This window comes from Lontra canadensis, unplaced genomic scaffold (assembly GCF_010015895.1).
Source record: "Lontra canadensis isolate GAN:19392208 unplaced genomic scaffold, GSC_riverotter_1.0 scaffold5, whole genome shotgun sequence".
Taxonomy (NCBI): domain Eukaryota; kingdom Metazoa; phylum Chordata; class Mammalia; order Carnivora; family Mustelidae; genus Lontra; species Lontra canadensis.
The window spans coordinates 22,423,940-22,441,008 of NW_022630999.1; the positions used below are offsets into that span (position 1 = coordinate 22,423,940).

General features: G+C 45.9%; 1 protein-coding gene across 4 annotated transcripts in view; it reads left to right on the forward strand.

Annotated features, from left to right (window-relative positions):
* CYFIP2 (cytoplasmic FMR1 interacting protein 2) overlaps nucleotides 1–17,069 on the forward strand; it is a 120,755-nt gene that overhangs the window by 48,625 nt on the left and 55,061 nt on the right. For 3 of the 4 annotated variants that reach the window (XM_032851661.1, XM_032851662.1, XM_032851663.1), the window contains 8 exons: nucleotides 665–812; nucleotides 2,949–3,023; nucleotides 3,912–4,065; nucleotides 4,979–5,135; nucleotides 5,678–5,774; nucleotides 9,480–9,556; nucleotides 12,413–12,521; nucleotides 14,986–15,105. In XM_032851661.1, the coding sequence (XP_032707552.1) occupies nucleotides 665–812; nucleotides 2,949–3,023; nucleotides 3,912–4,065; nucleotides 4,979–5,135; nucleotides 5,678–5,774; nucleotides 9,480–9,556; nucleotides 12,413–12,521; nucleotides 14,986–15,105 (937 nt within the window). The remainder of the gene's footprint in view (nucleotides 1–664; nucleotides 813–2,948; nucleotides 3,024–3,911; nucleotides 4,066–4,978; nucleotides 5,136–5,677; nucleotides 5,775–9,479; nucleotides 9,557–12,412; nucleotides 12,522–14,985; nucleotides 15,106–17,069) is intronic. The other variant, XM_032851665.1, reaches the window with a different exon arrangement.

The following is a 17,069-nucleotide window of genomic DNA, read 5'->3' on the forward strand; positions in this document are numbered from 1 at the left end:
TCAGAGGTGGGTCCAGACCACAGGGGAAGTTCCTGGCTCAGTTAGCTTGAGCACCACCTCTGCACATACACAGACCTTTCTAGCAAGTTCTAGGAGGCCTCCTTAGGAGATCAGACATTTGAAATGAATCAAGCCTCAGGCTCTGGGGTTGAAGTCTGTACCCATCACTAGCTGTGTGCACTTAGTCAAGTAACATACTTCCTCTGAACCTCAGTTTTCCTCATTTGTGAAATGTGGAATATAATGGTACTTACTTCATTGGCTATTGGGATGATAAACTGAGGTAATCAGTGTGTTGACCTAAGCACATGGCAGCACGGAGTAAGTATGCAATAAATGTAAGCTATTATTAGAACTTCAAACATACGGAGATGTAATTGGACTAATGAAACTCCCCTGTAATGAGAAGGAAAAAGAGCCAGTGGGCATCAGAGTCCCCTGTGGTGCTTATTGAAGAGCAGACTTGTGGACTGTGGCTCAAGCCTGGGAAACCAGAACCTTTTGGTGGGGGGCGGGGGGCGGGAGGGCAGGAATGAGCGTACTTCCACAGTGCCCAGGATTTCTAAGAAAAGGTGTCCTGGACCATCACAGACTCCAGAAACAGGCTTGCAGGGCCTCCTTCCAATGCTAAAGCCAGGTCTGAGTATCGGTTCTTCCTTCCCAGTGTCCTACAGGCAATTCGAAAAACCATCTGTGACTGGGAGGGGGGCCGAGAGCCCCCCAATGACCCGTGCTTGAGAGGGGAGAAGGATCCCAAGGGGGGATTTGACATCAAGGTGCCCCGGCGTGCTGTAGGGCCCTCCAGCACACAGGTAAGTGGCTCTGAGGCCAGCCAGGCCATGGTAGCTCAGGGGCAGGGGGCTTCAGGCAGGAGGGCAGGGTCCCCAGCAGTGCTAGTCTTACTCTGCCATCTTGTTTTAATACAGGAGGGAGGACTACCAGCTTAAGATTCAGGAGACCTGGATTCTAGTCCTAGAAACCCATGTGACCTCAGGCACACTGTACAGTCTCTTTGTGCCTCAGTTGTCTAATCTGGCAAATGGGGGTCATATCAGGACTGGCTCTCTCCTAGCCCTGTGAAGTATAGGCTTCATAGCATAGGAGGAGTTTCCAGTAGACTCTGTATGCATCTATGCTGTCCCTCTTCACTGAAGCCGGGCCCCCTCACCCTGCATTGACATCCTAGCTTGGGAACTCAGGAACTCAGCCTCTGACGTGCTGTGTGATCTTGGGCAAGCGCCGTGATCTCTCTGTACTCTGATTATCATCTCCATTTGGTGAAAAATTTGAAGTAGATCATGTTCCCGACCAAACATTATTACTATTATCCCCTCAAATGCACAAGTATCAGAAGCCTGACCCCTTAGAGAAAGCCTAGTATTCGGAGATACTCAGAGTGGCTAAGCAAAGCTTCTGAACAAGAGGTCACCTGTGATTTACCCAGAGTAGTCATTAAACTACACACACACACACACACACACACACACACACACACAAAGTCAAAAATAATCTGGGCATCTTGGTTGAATCCTTGTCACTTCCTTAAGGATAAGCAATTCCTGGTAGGCTTTTTGAGGTATTAGAAAAAAAGCGTAAGGGTCCATCAAATGTTCAGGGGTCTTACAGGAGCTCCCCCTTGACGTGACCTTTCAGCCGGTCTCAGCTCTGCAGCCATGAATCTGAACCATCTGAGATGAGCTGTCTGAGCCCACCACCCCCCTTCTATGTGAGTGTGTGTGTGTGTGTGTGTATGTGTCTGTGTCTGGGGAGGAGGGATGGGGCAGGACGGCTTCTCAGCACCGTAACTTCCCTTGGCTTCAGAGCCTGTGGGCCAGTGTGCACTAATCTTGTTGGTCTTGGAAATCCCAAGGAAGCTTCTATAAACACTTCTGTGTAATGTCCAGGACCAGAGGCCTTTCCAGCCTAGAATATCCTGGAGGGGCTAAGCAGGGCTTTTGGGTGTGTCTGTAAGTCCCAAGACTTGAGTGAAGAAGACACGGACAAGGCAGAAGGGAAACAGGAAAGGAGGATGAGGCTAAGGGCCAAAGAGGCAGAGAGGGAGGGAGAGAAGCAGAGGAGTAGAAGGAGTGTCTATACAGGTGGTCTGAGAGGGGAGTGTAACCAGGAGTTAACCCCCCACCACCGCTGAATCCTTTGAGGTGGCACGGGTGCATCGGGTAGACCCCAACAGTCAGAGTTGGAAGAGCCCTTAGAGACAAGCGAGTCCCAGTATCCTCCCTGTTTTACAGATGGGGAAACTGAGGTCCAGAGAGGGGAAGTGACTTGTCTAAGTCACAAGGCGAGTCACTGGTGGAGGTGGGACAAGAACCCAGGTCTCCTGACTCCCACCCCGGGGCTCTGTGAGGGCCTTCCGAGCATAGTAGACAGGGGCACCTAGCCCAGCTGGGATGTTGGCTGATGCCTTGTTCAGTAGAAGGAGGTGGGGAGAGGATGGATTTTTAAATAGAATTTGATACAAATCCATCAATCCCACATGGGTTGTACTTGAAGAATCCTTTTCTGGATAACTCCCAAGGCCAACATAAGAACGGTGCTTCTCAGTGCTGAGGGATGATCAGGCCCACCCCTCCATGGGGCTGGCGAGGGTGGACCGGCCTCCGTGCTAGCTTGCGGACCGTCACGGGAAGTGCTACGGTAGGGGCACTGCTCCCCTCCCCTATGTGGCTGCACTGCCCGGCCCTGGGGCCAGGCGCATGGTGGGGACGGTTCTGGAGGAGATCCGGAGGCAGCCAGGGCGGATGTGGTGGCAGAGGGAGGTTGGAGCTTCTGAGAGGTGGTCGGCAAGTGGCCCCTAGCACTCGCGGCGGCTTTCCCACCGTATACAATACCTCTTGCTTTTCTCTCTCTCTCTCTCTCTTCTCTCTCTCCCTCTTCCCTGTCTCTCCTGCCCTCCCATCCCCTCCTCCTTTCTCCTATCTATGTCTTAGGCCTGCCAGTGGTCCCCGCGGGCTTTGTTTCACCCCACTGGTGGCACACAGGGCCGAAGAGGCTGCCGATCCCTGGTATAACACCGCCTGGCTGGGTTGGTTGGGGTGTACTTCTCCAGGAGGCAGCAGGAATGGACTAGCCTGGCTCCTCAAGGCCCCTTCCAGCCCTAAGATTCAAAGGCATATGATGTGGAAAGATCTAGATTAGCACTTGCACCCTTTGCACTTAAGGCCCTCTGTAAGTGGGAGTTGGTTGTCTAGTAGACCTCCTGTGTAAGTACCTGTCCTTACCCGCTTTCCACCCAGGATTTTGGTTGGCTGTGCGACGCAGCTGGCGCCACCAGAGGGCGCCATCCTCAGCAGTGGATTCAAAGTGCTAAGGATCAGGAGCTTGAGGTGGTGGGGTGGGGGGCTTGCTCTGATCAAATGGCATTTCGCAGTTCCTCAAAATATTAGAGCTGGAAGGGACTGGTTTGAGAAAGCATCTGGTGCAACCCCTCATGTTAGCAGATAAGAAAACTGAGGCCCAAATTGGGACTTTGTTGCCCAAGATCACACAGCAAGACAGTTGCAGTGCCTGGCCCTAGACCCAAGTCCAGGGCTCTACCCATGGTGCCACCCAGCCAACCAGTAAAGCAGAGACTGACTCCAGAGTGATGTTACCTGGGGTTCTCCTCTGATGCCCACGCCCTTGGCCAAGCAGAATGGGCAAAAACCTGGGCCTTGAATGACTTCGTATCAGGCCCTGGGTAGACTTTCCTTCCTGGGCTGGCCGGTCTCCCTCCTGAGGGTTCACATGTTCCAGATTCACTTCTCCAACCCTAAACTGGTGCTTCCTTAAGACAGTGCTTTTTAAGAGCAGACATCTGCAGAAAAAAAGAAAAACATAAATACAGCTCAGAGACCTTGACCCCAGGGTGGAGGGCCAGCCCCTGACCTTCTCGTCTTACTTTCTTTTTCAAGCTGTACATGGTGCGGACCATGCTCGAATCTCTCATCGCAGACAAAAGTGGCTCCAAGAAGACGCTGAGAAGCAGCCTTGACGGACCCATCGTCCTCGCCATAGAGGACTTCCACAAGCAATCCTTCTTCTTCACGCACCTACTCAATATCAGCGGTGAGCCGCCGCGTCCAGGCAGCGGGGAGAGGGCGAGGGTCCCCGGCCCCAGACCCACTTAGGCTTTGGACCAAAAGTTGCAAAAGAAGACAAACAAACAACAACAAACCCAAAAAACGTGGTCATTGATCAAAAGAGGCACATTTTGCTACCGAGATAAAAAAAAAAAATGCACCCTTTCTGGTGGACTTGGAAAGGCCAGACTCAGTCCAGCTATTCTCACTCTGTTAAATTTGTCTGGTCTTAGTCCCCTCTACTAAGGACTTTATTAAAATCAGCAGCACACCCACAATGACCAGGCATTCGGTCAGTCTTTTGTTTCTAAGCAGTAGCTTTGAGCTGATTTACTTGCTGCTTGTAGCGAAGGAAGCTTCCGGGCTACACCCAGCCCTGTGTCCCCGTTTCCTGTGTCCCTGTTAGCAGGACGACTGTGCAGGTGGGATAGGGCAAGGGGGAGGGAGAGCGGCAGCCAGGGATGTGGGAGGGATAATGCATCTGTCGTTACTGAGAACTTCTCCATCAGAATGCAGACCAGGGCACTCCATGGCTAGTAAGCGGATAGAAGCCAGAATTACCGCGTACAAGGAGGCCTGACTGTGGGTTTTTAGGATGGCCTTGTAGGGGGATCATGGAGATTACAGGCACCTCTACATTTCTAAAACATCACTGCTCTCCTTCTGCCTGGGGCTGCTACCATGAGCTTAACAAATGCTGTTTTCTAAATAGATATTAGACTGACCTCCAGGTACAAGCGAGTGGGACCTACTGATCAAGTCGTACTTATGAGCACCTGGTGTGTAGTAGTGTAGGGGTAAGAACAAAAAAGCAGTAAGAACAAGTTAATAACAATAAGAGCAAAGATCTTTTGGTGCTTCTCGTGTATAAGCCACGACTCTCTCCTTTTTGCTTTCAGAAGCCCTGCAGCAGTGTTGTGACCTCTCTCAGCTGTGGTTCCGAGAATTCTTCCTGGAGTTAACCATGGGCCGGCGAATCCAGTTCCCAATTGAGATGTCCATGCCCTGGATTCTAACAGACCATATCCTGGAAACCAAAGAACCTTCCATGATGGAGTAAGAGGCAGGCTTGGGTCCGAAAGGAGGTTCCCAGGGTGCAGATGGAAAGTAGTTTGCTACAGAGCTCTGTTCTTTCCAGAACTTTCCAGATCAGGCAGTGTGCCCTTCTATGGAGAACGCTCGTCCCAAGGATCAGGTCACACCAGATTTGACTCAGCCTTGCAGATAGGCTCAGGATTGTACCGGCCCAGCTGCCCTTCCTGGGTTCTGTCCATCTCAAAGCAGCTGTGCTTGGAAGATAGTCATCTCTGGGGACCAGGAAGCTAATGTCCTTAACTGCCACCTCATTTCTTTTGGTCCCAGACTCATTTTTTCAGGACGTGGATTTATTAGCATCATGAATGTTCGATTTCTACAGGCAAACTGTAAAGTAAGGCATTCCGGAGGCAGCCTGGAAACATCCGAATGCTGGGAGGCTCTCTCTTCCCGACCCCGAGCTTGTTCCCGTGTTCACCCAACCCTTTGTTTCCCAAGCTGCATCAGTTGGCTTGTCTTCGGAGAGATTAGTAAGCTGCCGGCCTCTGCTTTTCTCTCTTCAGGTACGTCCTCTACCCTTTGGACCTGTACAATGACAGCGCCTACTATGCTCTGACCAAGTTTAAAAAGCAGTTCCTGTACGATGAGATTGAAGCTGAGGCAAGTGATACGCTTCTTTTGTTCCTGTAATCTTAATCCTAGAGTCTGGACTTTTTAAATCTGTAGCTATCAGCACAAAGTGGGCTGTCTTAGTACACTCGAAGGCTGCTATACCAAATTACCCCAGACCGAGTGGTTTATAAACAGCAGAAATGTGTTTCTCACTGTTGTGGAGGCTGGAAGTCTAGATCAGGGAGCCAGCACTGTTGGGTGAGGGCACCTTTCTGGGGCACAGACTTCTCATAGTCCTGGCAAAGTGGAAGGGGTGCGGGAGCTCTCTGCGGTCTCACTCTCATTCTTTTTTTTTTTTTTTTTTTTTTAAGATTTTTATTTGTTTATTTGACAGACAGAGATCACAAGTAGGCAGAGAGGCAGGCAGAGAGAGAGGAGGAAATAGGCTCCCTGCTGAGCAGAGAGCCTGATGCGGGGCTCCATCCCAGGACCCTGGGATCGTGACCTGAGCTGAAAGCAGAGGCTTTAACCCACTGAGCCACCCAGACGCCCTCACTCTCATTCTTTTTTTTTTAAATTTTTTTTCATTCTTTTTTTAAAGATTTTATTTGTTTATTTATTTTAGAGAGAGAGAAGGAGGGCATGCACACAACTGGAGGGAGGGGCCGAGGGAGAACATCTCAAGCAGACTCCACGCCAAGCATAGAGCACAGTGTGGGGCTTGTTCTCACCACACCCAGTCTCTTGAACAGTTAACCGACAGAGCCACCCAGGTGCCCCCCGTCTCTCTCTTATAAAGCACTAATCCCATTCATGAAGGATCTACCCTCATGACCTCATCACTTCCCAAAGGCTCCACTATCTAATACCCTCACTTTGGGGGATTAGAATCTCAACATATGAATTTTGGGGGAACACACACATTCAGACTGCAGCAGTGCGGGATCAGTGACTGGTTCTGGAGAATAATCTCTTTTTATGACTTTTCTTTAAGATTTCAGTACAGTTGACACCAAATGTTACATTAGTCTCAGGTGTACACCGCAGTGATTCTACAACTCTGTGTATCCTGCTGTGCTCACCACAGATGAGCTCCCACCTGTCCCCACTCAGAGCTATTTTAATATCATTCACTACATGGAGGGTGGTCTTTGCAAATCATGATCATCAAAAAGGACCCAGACCAGGAGGATGGTCTTTCTTTTTTCAAATGTATTAAGGGATGGCAGATGATGGAACTGCATGAGTAAAATTAATTTTCTAATAGGTCTTTTATGGTTGAATTATTTGGCTAATAATAACAGCAATATCATGTATCAGTATTTATACATTTACAACTTGCCAGGTGCAGGGTTAACCATGGTAGAGAGAGATTTTTTCAATAACCTTTACAGCAATTTAAGGAGGTATATGCTATTATCTGTTTTACAGGTAATAAGTGTTAGACTTGAAGTGGTCAGTTATTGTTATGCCAAGGTCACACAGCTTAGGGTGTCACTTGCTAGTACTACTAGGACTGAAGAAACAATCCTTCCAACTATAAGTTGTTTATTAGAGAGTCACTTGGTAGCTTTATTTCTCTGACAAACAGGATAAGCTAGGTTATGCTGCAGTAACAAATAATCACAAGTTCTTAGTACTTTGAAATCAAAGGCTTATTTCTCCATTATGGGTTGGTTGGGGACTCTGGTCCACATAGTCTTCAAGTTGGGACACACGTGGAACGTTCACTAATTGCCGTGTCAGGGGGAGGTGTTCCTGGTACTTAAAGCTTCTACCTGGAAATGATACATGTCATTGGTCAAAGCAAGTCTCATGACCACACCTCCTTTTCAGAGAGGAGCAAGGAAGTACAACCCTGCCACATGCAAGGACCAGAAGCACGAGGCCAATGGTAGTGATGGCTACCAAACTTTCTCAGTTTTGCCTTCTGGGAACTGGGATGGTAGTCTCGGTTCGGCTTAACTGCATGGGACTATATAAACACAGACTGAGGCCCATTAGGTGAAAATGTCATAGAAATTTATGACATTCTTTCTTTCTTTTTTTTTTTTTTTAATAAAAAATATTTATTTATTTGACAGAGATCACAAGTAGGCAGAGAAACAGGCAGAGAGGGGGGGGAAGCAAGTTCCCCACTGAGTAAAGAGCCTGATGCCGGGCTTGATCCCAGGACCCTGAGATCATGACTTGAGCTTAAGGCAGAGGCTTAACCTGCTGAGCCGCCCAGGCACCCACATTCTTATTTATAAAGGAAAGACATGAACGTTTCACCACCAACTTAGTCTGACAGCTTATGTATCTCAAAGGAGATCTAGTAGAGATGCTGCTTGCTTTCTCTAGCCTCCGATTTCTATGGGAGTTGAAGATCTTCATGGGCCCCAATACAGATCTCTTCTCCCAAGCACAGACTTGGGAAGAGAGATTCCAGGAGACCAGTGAACGGGTTACATCTCAGCTCTGACAGCTTCATGTTCTGACACGATCTTATATACTTGTGTTCTCCAGCAGGTGAAAAACAAAACAGATCTAGAGTGTCATGTGGCCAAGTGAGCTTTTTAAAATAAATGGAAAGAAAGCACACAACCAGGCCCTGGGTAATATTTCGAGGGCATGCGGCCGAAGTACACATCGAGACCCCCAACTTGTGGCCTGCCCCCTTTCTCTTCCTATCCCCCAACTCTGTTCTGCATGACGAAGGGCCTCATGTGCACGTGTGCGGATAGCCAAGCTGTGGCTGCCACCGCTGCCCACAAACCGTGGCCCCTGAGCTAACCCCCGACACCTGCCGTGGGGTCCACGCTCAGGGGTGATCCTAGGGAGAACAGCAGACAGGCCTAGAAGGGGCTTGGGCTTCTGGGGCAAGGACACGCAAGGCTTAGGGTATGAGTGGGCACCCTGACCTTGACTCTGCAGGTTCTTCAACTAGAGGATGGCCCAGTGGGGACCCTTGAAACACAAAGTCCAGAGCAGAGGCCTTGGTTCCCTGCAGATGAGGGCAGAGCTGCACACAGCTCTGGGTTGCATGTTCAGAATAACATCTGGGGTGTAAAATCAGAGATATGGGAGCTCCTCAGATAAATAATTAACCTTCCGGAGCTGAGAATTCGGAAGATCAGTCACCTAAATGGGCTCCATTGGGCAGTCCCACGGCACCCCACCACCACGCAGCCCAGGCTCATCGAAGCCCCACCCTGGGCTGCTTCTTGCCCTCCGTGGACGGTTTGGTTTTGATCCTGTGTCCGACATGAACGTCTCACCCAAGCTTCTTGGTCTGCCACCAATGTGACGAGTCGCTGAAATGGCACAAGCATCCCATATTCATTAAGAACCAAAGGTTTTTAATGAAACTTTAAGTTTGGAAAAAAGAGATTTTTCAGTTTCCAAGGACCATCCGATTCTTCCTTGGTCAAGCAAAGGCAAATAGAGTGAAAGGGAAAGGTGAGGAAGTCCAGCAGGAGAGAGGATGGGTGGAACGATGTGAGCCACTACAGGGTATGAAGAGCTATCTTGCCTTCCCCGGGGAGGGCTGTTCCAAACAGCTCTTTGAACTTTGCCTTCTCTTTGCCTAAGGGCCTTGAAAGTGAGGGACCAAACCTCTTAACTTACTTAACTCCAGAATCTTTTTTTTTTTTTTTGCTATTCAAAGTGTCTTGCCCCACAGCACACAATAGCACCCAGCTATCCCCTTGCGTCTCATGTATAATGTAAGCTAGACATGCGCAGCTGACGTTCCTGCTTCCCTGTCCCCAGGTGAACCTGTGCTTTGATCAGTTTGTCTACAAGCTGGCGGACCAGATCTTTGCCTACTACAAAGCCATGGCTGGCAGGTACGAGGGTCCCAGGGCTGTGAGCAACAAGCGTTCTCAGCCGGCTACCTGTGAGACATGGTTTCCTGTCATAAATCCTCTCTTCTTCTTTAGCCACTGAGCGATCCTGTGGGCCTGGATTAGGTGCTAAAATATAGGAGAAAGAAAAATAGGCAGGTTTGGTGCTGCCCCTCATGGAGCTTACAGTTTAGGAGGGATATCAGACATTAATACAAACCAATAAGAGCACAACAAAAGTGAGGTTGCGTGCTTCCCACAAAGGAAACATTCATGGTAATCTGCAAATCTATGACAGTTAAACCAGGACTAGTCTTCGGGGTGAGGAACTGGAAAGGCTGTCCTGAGAAAGTAACATTTGAGTTCTTATCTGAAGTTATAGACATTAAATGAAACTAAGGATGGGACAAGAAGTTGCAGGCAGAGGAACTGCTTGTGCAAAGTCCCTGTGGCAGAAATATTGTACTGACAGCATGCCCACTCCATAGGGCAGTTGAGACTGTTACAGTGAGTTAGTTCCTGTAAATGTCTCGTCCACAGGCCACAAGAGGAGGCAAGCTGCACAATAAAGCTGTAGAGATAGGCCAGGCTCACGTGATGAGCCTTGTAGGCATTTCTCTAGGAGGAATTGAATCTCCCAGGATGATTTCAAAAGAATGACAGGGACTGAATTCAATTTTTATTTTTAAAAATTTGCCCTTGTAAAAAACAAAAATGTGGAGAATGGATTGGTGATGAGCAAGAATGGGTATATAAAGGCCAGATAGGAGACTGGTGAAGAAGTCGGGGTAAGATACTTTTCATGGGTTGGGAGGCTCATTGGTAGTGCCAGTATATGTGGATTGAGTGAATTCCTGGGTTTCAAGAACCCATAACAATACCGGTCAAGAAAAACCTCAAAATAGGTATCTCCCTTCTTACTGGAAACCCAATGTACAAACCAGTTGTGTCAAGAATAGTTACTCAACTGTCATAAATTATTTTTCTTTCCACATGGGGCATTTGCTTCCTTTTGCTTTGACAGCTAGAGTTGGTCTGACGTATTTCATGTAGGAGTTGATGTCAGAACACACCAGTTTCTGTTAACACAGATGCACATTGAATGAAGTGAACAGCTCTTGATGATGGAAAGTACACAAAGCATGTACTTCCAGGGAAGACACAGGTTACACAGCCTTCCATGAAGTAGTCACTTAGCACGTATCTGGGTTGTATAGAATGCAGTTACAACAGGGAGCTGGGCTTCCAGTGTCTCTAAGATGATTCTCCTTTCAAATATGCTGTATATACAAACTCAGACTTGCCAAACCCTGGGTCTTTGTATATTGAGTTTACAGAATATTCTAATCTGAAAAATGCCCCTGAATCTGTACTACTCCCTGTAAGATCAATGGTTTCCTGGGCGAGATTGAGAGAGGTGAGGAGAGTCCCAGAAAGCACGGCAGGGAAAGAATGATCCAGGTCAGTGCTGTCCATTAGAAATGCAGTGGAACCACAAATGTGAGCCACAAATATCATTTTACATTTTTATAGCCATATTTTTAAAAGGAAAGAATAATGGTGAAATTAATTTGAGTAATATATGTTATATAATCCAATATATCTAAAATACAGGTTCAACATGAAATCAATATACAGATTATTAAAGAGCTAGTTCTCTTGTTTTTTTTCTAAGTCTTCAAAATCTAGTGGCGTGCTTTATACTGCTAGCACATCTCCACCCAGACTCACCACATTGCAGGTGCCCCGCAAGCTCCCATAGCTGGTAGCCGCTGTCTGTGCCTGATGGTGTAGACTCAGATGACATCACTTTCCTACCTAAAGCCCTTCAATGGCTGCCAGTGACATCTAGAAAAATCTAACTTCTTTACTGTGGTTGATGTCCCATGTGATCTGGCCTCCAGGTTAACTTTTTTTTTTTTTTAATTTTATTTATTTATTTAAAAGAGTGAGGGAGTGAGAAAGCACAACCCAGGGAAGGGGCAAAGGGAGAGGAGGAGCAGACTCCCCACTGAGCATGGAGCTCAATAAAGGGTTTGATCCCAGGACCCCAGGATCATGACCTCAGCTGAAGGCAGACACTTAACGATCAAAGCCACCTAGACACCCCCCCTCGGTTAATTTTATCAATTCATTTTTGCATCATGGTCTCCAGCATGCCTGGTCCTTTATGCATGCTGACCAGCTTTTCTTTTCTCTGCCAGAAACACTCTTCCCCCCAGATCTTAATATTTTTAGCATTCGGGAGTCCAGCCAGACTGCTTCAGAGAGGCTTTCCCTGTCCTCCAAACACAGAATGATCCTATTTTATTAGTTTCAGAGCACTATTACTCTGCAGTCTGTACCTCGGTATGAAAGGTGAAAATAGTACGTCTACAGAAGATTGTCATGAGATTAAAAATGACTGTGTACATGCAGGTGTGCACCTGATAAGTCATAAATGCCATGCAGTTATTTCCTCTTCCCTGAAATTACTTTATTCCTCTGTTTATCCAGTTACCAGTTTCTCTTCACTAGACATAAGCTCCATGAGGACAGGAACTTTGTGTCCCCGGTACCAGAGTATTCCCTGGGATATAACAAGCATGCACTCGATTGCTTTTTTGGTAAATGAATAAAAGAGGGAAGTGGTTCCACTTCTGTGTTGCTTGTCTTCAACTTAGAAATAATGCTTCATGTTGAGCTTTGTGGCTAAAAAGAAATCTGCATTTTGCTCTAAAGCAAAAAACAGTTGTAATTGAAATACATAAGCTAGCACTTCCTAGAGTAGACCCTCTGGTCGGAAATAGATGTGGCTGGGTGCCTGAAAACCATCCACGATCATGTTTACTGGCCTTACGTAACTTTTCTCCCTTGCAGTGTCCTGTTGGATAAACGTTTTAGGGCTGAATGTAAGAATTATGGAGTCATCATTCCGTACCCACCGTCCAACCGCTACGAAACACTGCTGAAACAGAGACATGTACAGGTACGGTGAAGGAAGCCAGAGGGCAAGTGGGACAGGCTAGAGAGTAGCCATGAAATGAGCGGGGAGATTAGAGATCAGGACTGCGTACTCTCCACCCCGCATGCCACCCGTGTGGACTTCTGAGCATAAGTGTGGCACAGCTTCAGTCTTACAAGCGATAAAGAGACGTTGACATCCTGTCTTCAAGTTCTAGGGTTCTCAGTCCACCTGCAGCTCACCTCCGGGGAGTCATGGCCACCAAAGCCTTTGTCTTGTCATAAACTATGGCTCACTTCCTTCCATGGGGGCTGCCGCTCAGAAACGGGTAAATCTCTTCCTGAGCAGGGCCCACACGCTGGTCCAAGTGAAGGCAGGCTGCTTCGGGCTTTGAAATGAAGCGTGTCCGCCAAGCCCACACTAGAAATTAGTTTGTTTTTGTGGAGTTGCTTTCTGTTCACTTTTGACTCCAGATGTAGAGAAAATAAATGCTGTCAGGAGCTCAGACACATATTCCTGCTTAAAAATGTTCACGTGATGGCTAGAACTAGAGGGTATCATGCTTAGCGAAATAAGTCAATCGGAGAAAGACAACTATCATATGATCTCCCTGATATGAGGAATTGGAGATGCAACCTGGGGGGATTAAGAGGGTAGGAGAAGAATAAATGAAACAAGATGGGATTGAGAGGGAGACAAACCATAAGTGACTCTTAATCTCACAAAACAAACTGAGGGTTGCTGGGGGGAGGGGGGTTGGGAGAGGGTGGTGGGGTTATGGACATTGGGGAGGTATGTGCTATATTGAGTGCTGTGATGTATGTAAACCTGGCGATTCACAGACCTGTACCCCTGGGGATAAAAATACATTATATGTTTATAAAAAATAAAAGGGAAAAAAAATTAAATCGTAACTAAGGAAAAAAAAATGTTCATGTGAGGCAGGCAGGCAAAATACGAGATGTTCCCGCTGTCAGCCACGAGGAGCTGGTACGGCCTTGATGCCGTGACCGCCTCGCTCAGGATGTGGGCCACGGTGTTTGTGGGGCAGACCCAGGTGAAGGTCCACAGCCTAGAAGTGCCCCAGGTGCAGAGGAAGGGGTTACCTTGGAAACCCTGGGCATTTTCATTGCCGTGAGAAATCAAAGGGAAGTGGAGAATAACGAGAGGGAAAAGCATATCTTCACCTCTGTCAGCAGCAGGAGCTCAGTGCTTTCCCTCTGGCCTCTCAGGAAATTACAGCCATCAGTTACTGTTGCAGCCAGAATTAGTCACAGAACATTAAATACTGAGGGCTTCAGGTGTGCACAAGGTGCCTGCTGGGGGTCTTAGTCAGTTGGTAGAAAATCTCCCAAAAGGGAAATAGAAAGAAAAAAAAAAAAGTAAAACAGTTCAGAATAAACCTTGGGCACCTAGCAAAGTGCAGTGCACACAGCGGGTACCGAGTAGATGTTTACTGCTATTTGCACAGCATCTGGGATGATGCCCACATGTGTGTGCCCTGGTGGGAATTAGCAGAAGTTCTGTTTTCCATCCAGCGCTGCATTCTCATGCTTGTATACTCATCCCCATAAAGGCCGGCAGTAGGCCCTTGTTGAGGGAGCTGCTTCTCTCCAGTGATAGAGGTGGGGCACAGGACCATTGTGGGAAGGACCTCACGGCTAAATTTAAGATGTCAACATTGCATGGGGTGCTGGAGCTTGTTCTGAGCCTTTTCCAACAGTCTGGAGGCACCCTATTTTTCCTCAGCTTCTTATATTTCTAACTTACAGGAGTTGAAGGAAAAACACAATGAATATATATATATATATATATATATATATATACTCTACAGGCAGATTTGTGATCATTAATATTTTACCCAATTAGTTTACTTTCTCTTATATACATATTTTTTTCTTTCTCACGAATACAGTACAAAAAATAAAATAGTTGGGAATAATCCTTGGACACCTAGCCAAGAGCAGTATATGAATATGCATGTGTATGTGTGTGTATATCTCTAAAATATAGGTAAATAGTACATAAATATATAAGTAGTATATAATATATATTATAAATATAACATAATGAAATAGCATATAAATAGTAAATAAATACATAAGTAGTAAATAAATATAGCATATAAAGATATAGTATATATATAAATAATTTAAAAGAATACATATATATGTAACGTTAAATTATATTTATGTTTCAAATATATGAACTCTTTTTCTTAGCCATTTGAGAGTAAGTTGCAGATGTCATGACACTTTGCCCATGAATACCTCAGCATATATCTCCTAAGAATGAGGGCATTATCTCATAATCAAGATAGAATGATCATACTCAGGAAATTTAACAATACTGTTTTCTTCATAGAGACCCCATTTGTCCCAGTAATGTTCTTTATGCTTTTAATCCAGTTTCTTATGTTGCATTGCATTTAGTTGTCATGTGCCTATGAGAACATTAAGTAACTTCTCTTTCTGTCACTTTCATGCAGCTTTTGGGCAGATCAATTGACTTGAACAGACTCATTACCCAGCGCATCTCTGCTGCCATGTATAAATCCTTGGACCAGGCCATCAGCCGCTTCGAGAGTGAGGACCTGACTTCCATCGTGGTAAGAGACTGGGGGCCCGTGGGAGTTCTGCTCTGGGATTCCTTAGACTTGAAGCCTAGTTGGAGGCGTTGCTAGCCTAGTACTGAGCTAGTTGAAGAGAAGCAGTTAGTCTCTTTCCCAACTGAATGGAATGGGGTTGGGGGAGGAGGGGACTTAAAAAGAACGAGAGTTATCTTACCCTCCTGATTGACTTGAGATCTCTGACATGCCTAGCCCTGGGGCACGGTTGCTTGTCCTTTGGGTTTCTACAGAGCTGAGCCGGTGCCGGGAAGAGAAGCTAGGGAAGGTTGCACACAGGGTGGGCATTGTGGGTGTGCAGTATAGAGTCAGAAGGGCTCTGTGCTGGGTTTACTGCTCTTCCGTTGCCATCTTGAAATCCTTAATTTTAACAAGGGTTCCCACGTTTCCAGTTTGCACTGGGATCTGGAAACCCTGTCGTTGATCCTGATGCACAAGCAAGGAGCAGGCTCCCTTCATTGAGATGCTCTCTGCGCATTCTTCCTCTACAAGAATTAGAAAAAACTTGATCAACCAGTCCGCATCAACAGAAGATTTTAATGTTTCAAAAGCAGATGAGTGGGAGGAATGAGAGAAACAGAAAATCACCATGAGAATGCCACAGTGACAGTTGTGGGCAAAATCCAGCAATGGATGCTAAAATTAGTAGGTGGGACTTTAAAAAGCACATTTTATGGTTCCTCTTATTACGAGGTCCTTAGAGTAGTCATATGCATAGAGACAGAAAGTGCGATGGTGATTACCGGGGACAAGGGTATTAGTGTAAGGAGTTTTGGTTGAGGGAAATTAAGTTCTGGAGCTCCATGGTGGTATGGTGGCACAGTCATGTGAAGGAACTGAATGCCACAGAAGTATACACTCAAAAATGGTGTCAGTGGTAAGTTTTCTGTTACTTACATTGTAGATATAAAAATATAAATATTTTTAAAATAAAAATATAAAATATAAATGGACTTTTTATAAAAATAAAAAGTAAAAATATAAATGTAAAACTGACCACAATTTTAAAAATTACTCAGAAATTTAAAAAACAAAAAAACAAACAAAAGAAGAAGAAGCCGGATTCTTGCATAGTCTCAAACGATCTCCTTCAAGATATTTATGAACTCCAAAAGGAAGATTAGTAATTTTACCGTGGGAACACCATCTTAACCAAGCATCAAAAGTCAATAACACTGGTGATAATCTATATTCATGTAACCCCTGCTGTGTATTCTTCTGTGGTATTCTTGCTGAAAGGCATCTTCTCAATCTAATCATGAGAAAATATCAGGTAAACCCCAATTAAATGGCATTTAAAAAATGAACAGCACTCTTCAAAAGCACCCAGATCATAAAAAGATGAAGACTGAAAAATGTCAGTGATTGAAAAAAGTCTAAGAAGACATGACAACCAGTAGCAGTGTGGGATTCCAAATTGAATCATAGAACAGAAAAAGGGACCCTCGTGGAGAATCTGGCGAAATCTAAGTTGTGTCATTTAGTTAATAGAAGGGGACCAATGTCAATTTCCGACTTTAAATAATTATGCCAAGGTTATGTAAGCTGTTACCATTGGGGAAATTGGGTCAAGGATATGTAGGAACTCTGCTTTTTCACTCACAGAAAAGTGAGTCTAAAATTATTTCAAAATTTTAAAAATTTTGTTTTTTAAATGGACAAAGTGGTTTAAAAAAAAAAAAAAAGTGACTAGAGACTAGGGCTCTAGAGTCAAAAAGACCTGGGGTCCCAGTCCTGGACCTGCCACTTACTAGCCAGCAATTTTGGCCAATTAGTTAATTTCTACAGGCTCCTTTCCCCATCTACACGATGGAGGGATATTAGAATCCATCATATAGTGTTTTTATAAGGATGACTCTTTTCCTTGCACTTAATAAATAACAGCTTCTGGGGAAAAAAAAGTGAGAAAAAGAAAGGGAAAAAAAAGATAGCATAGAAATTTGGGG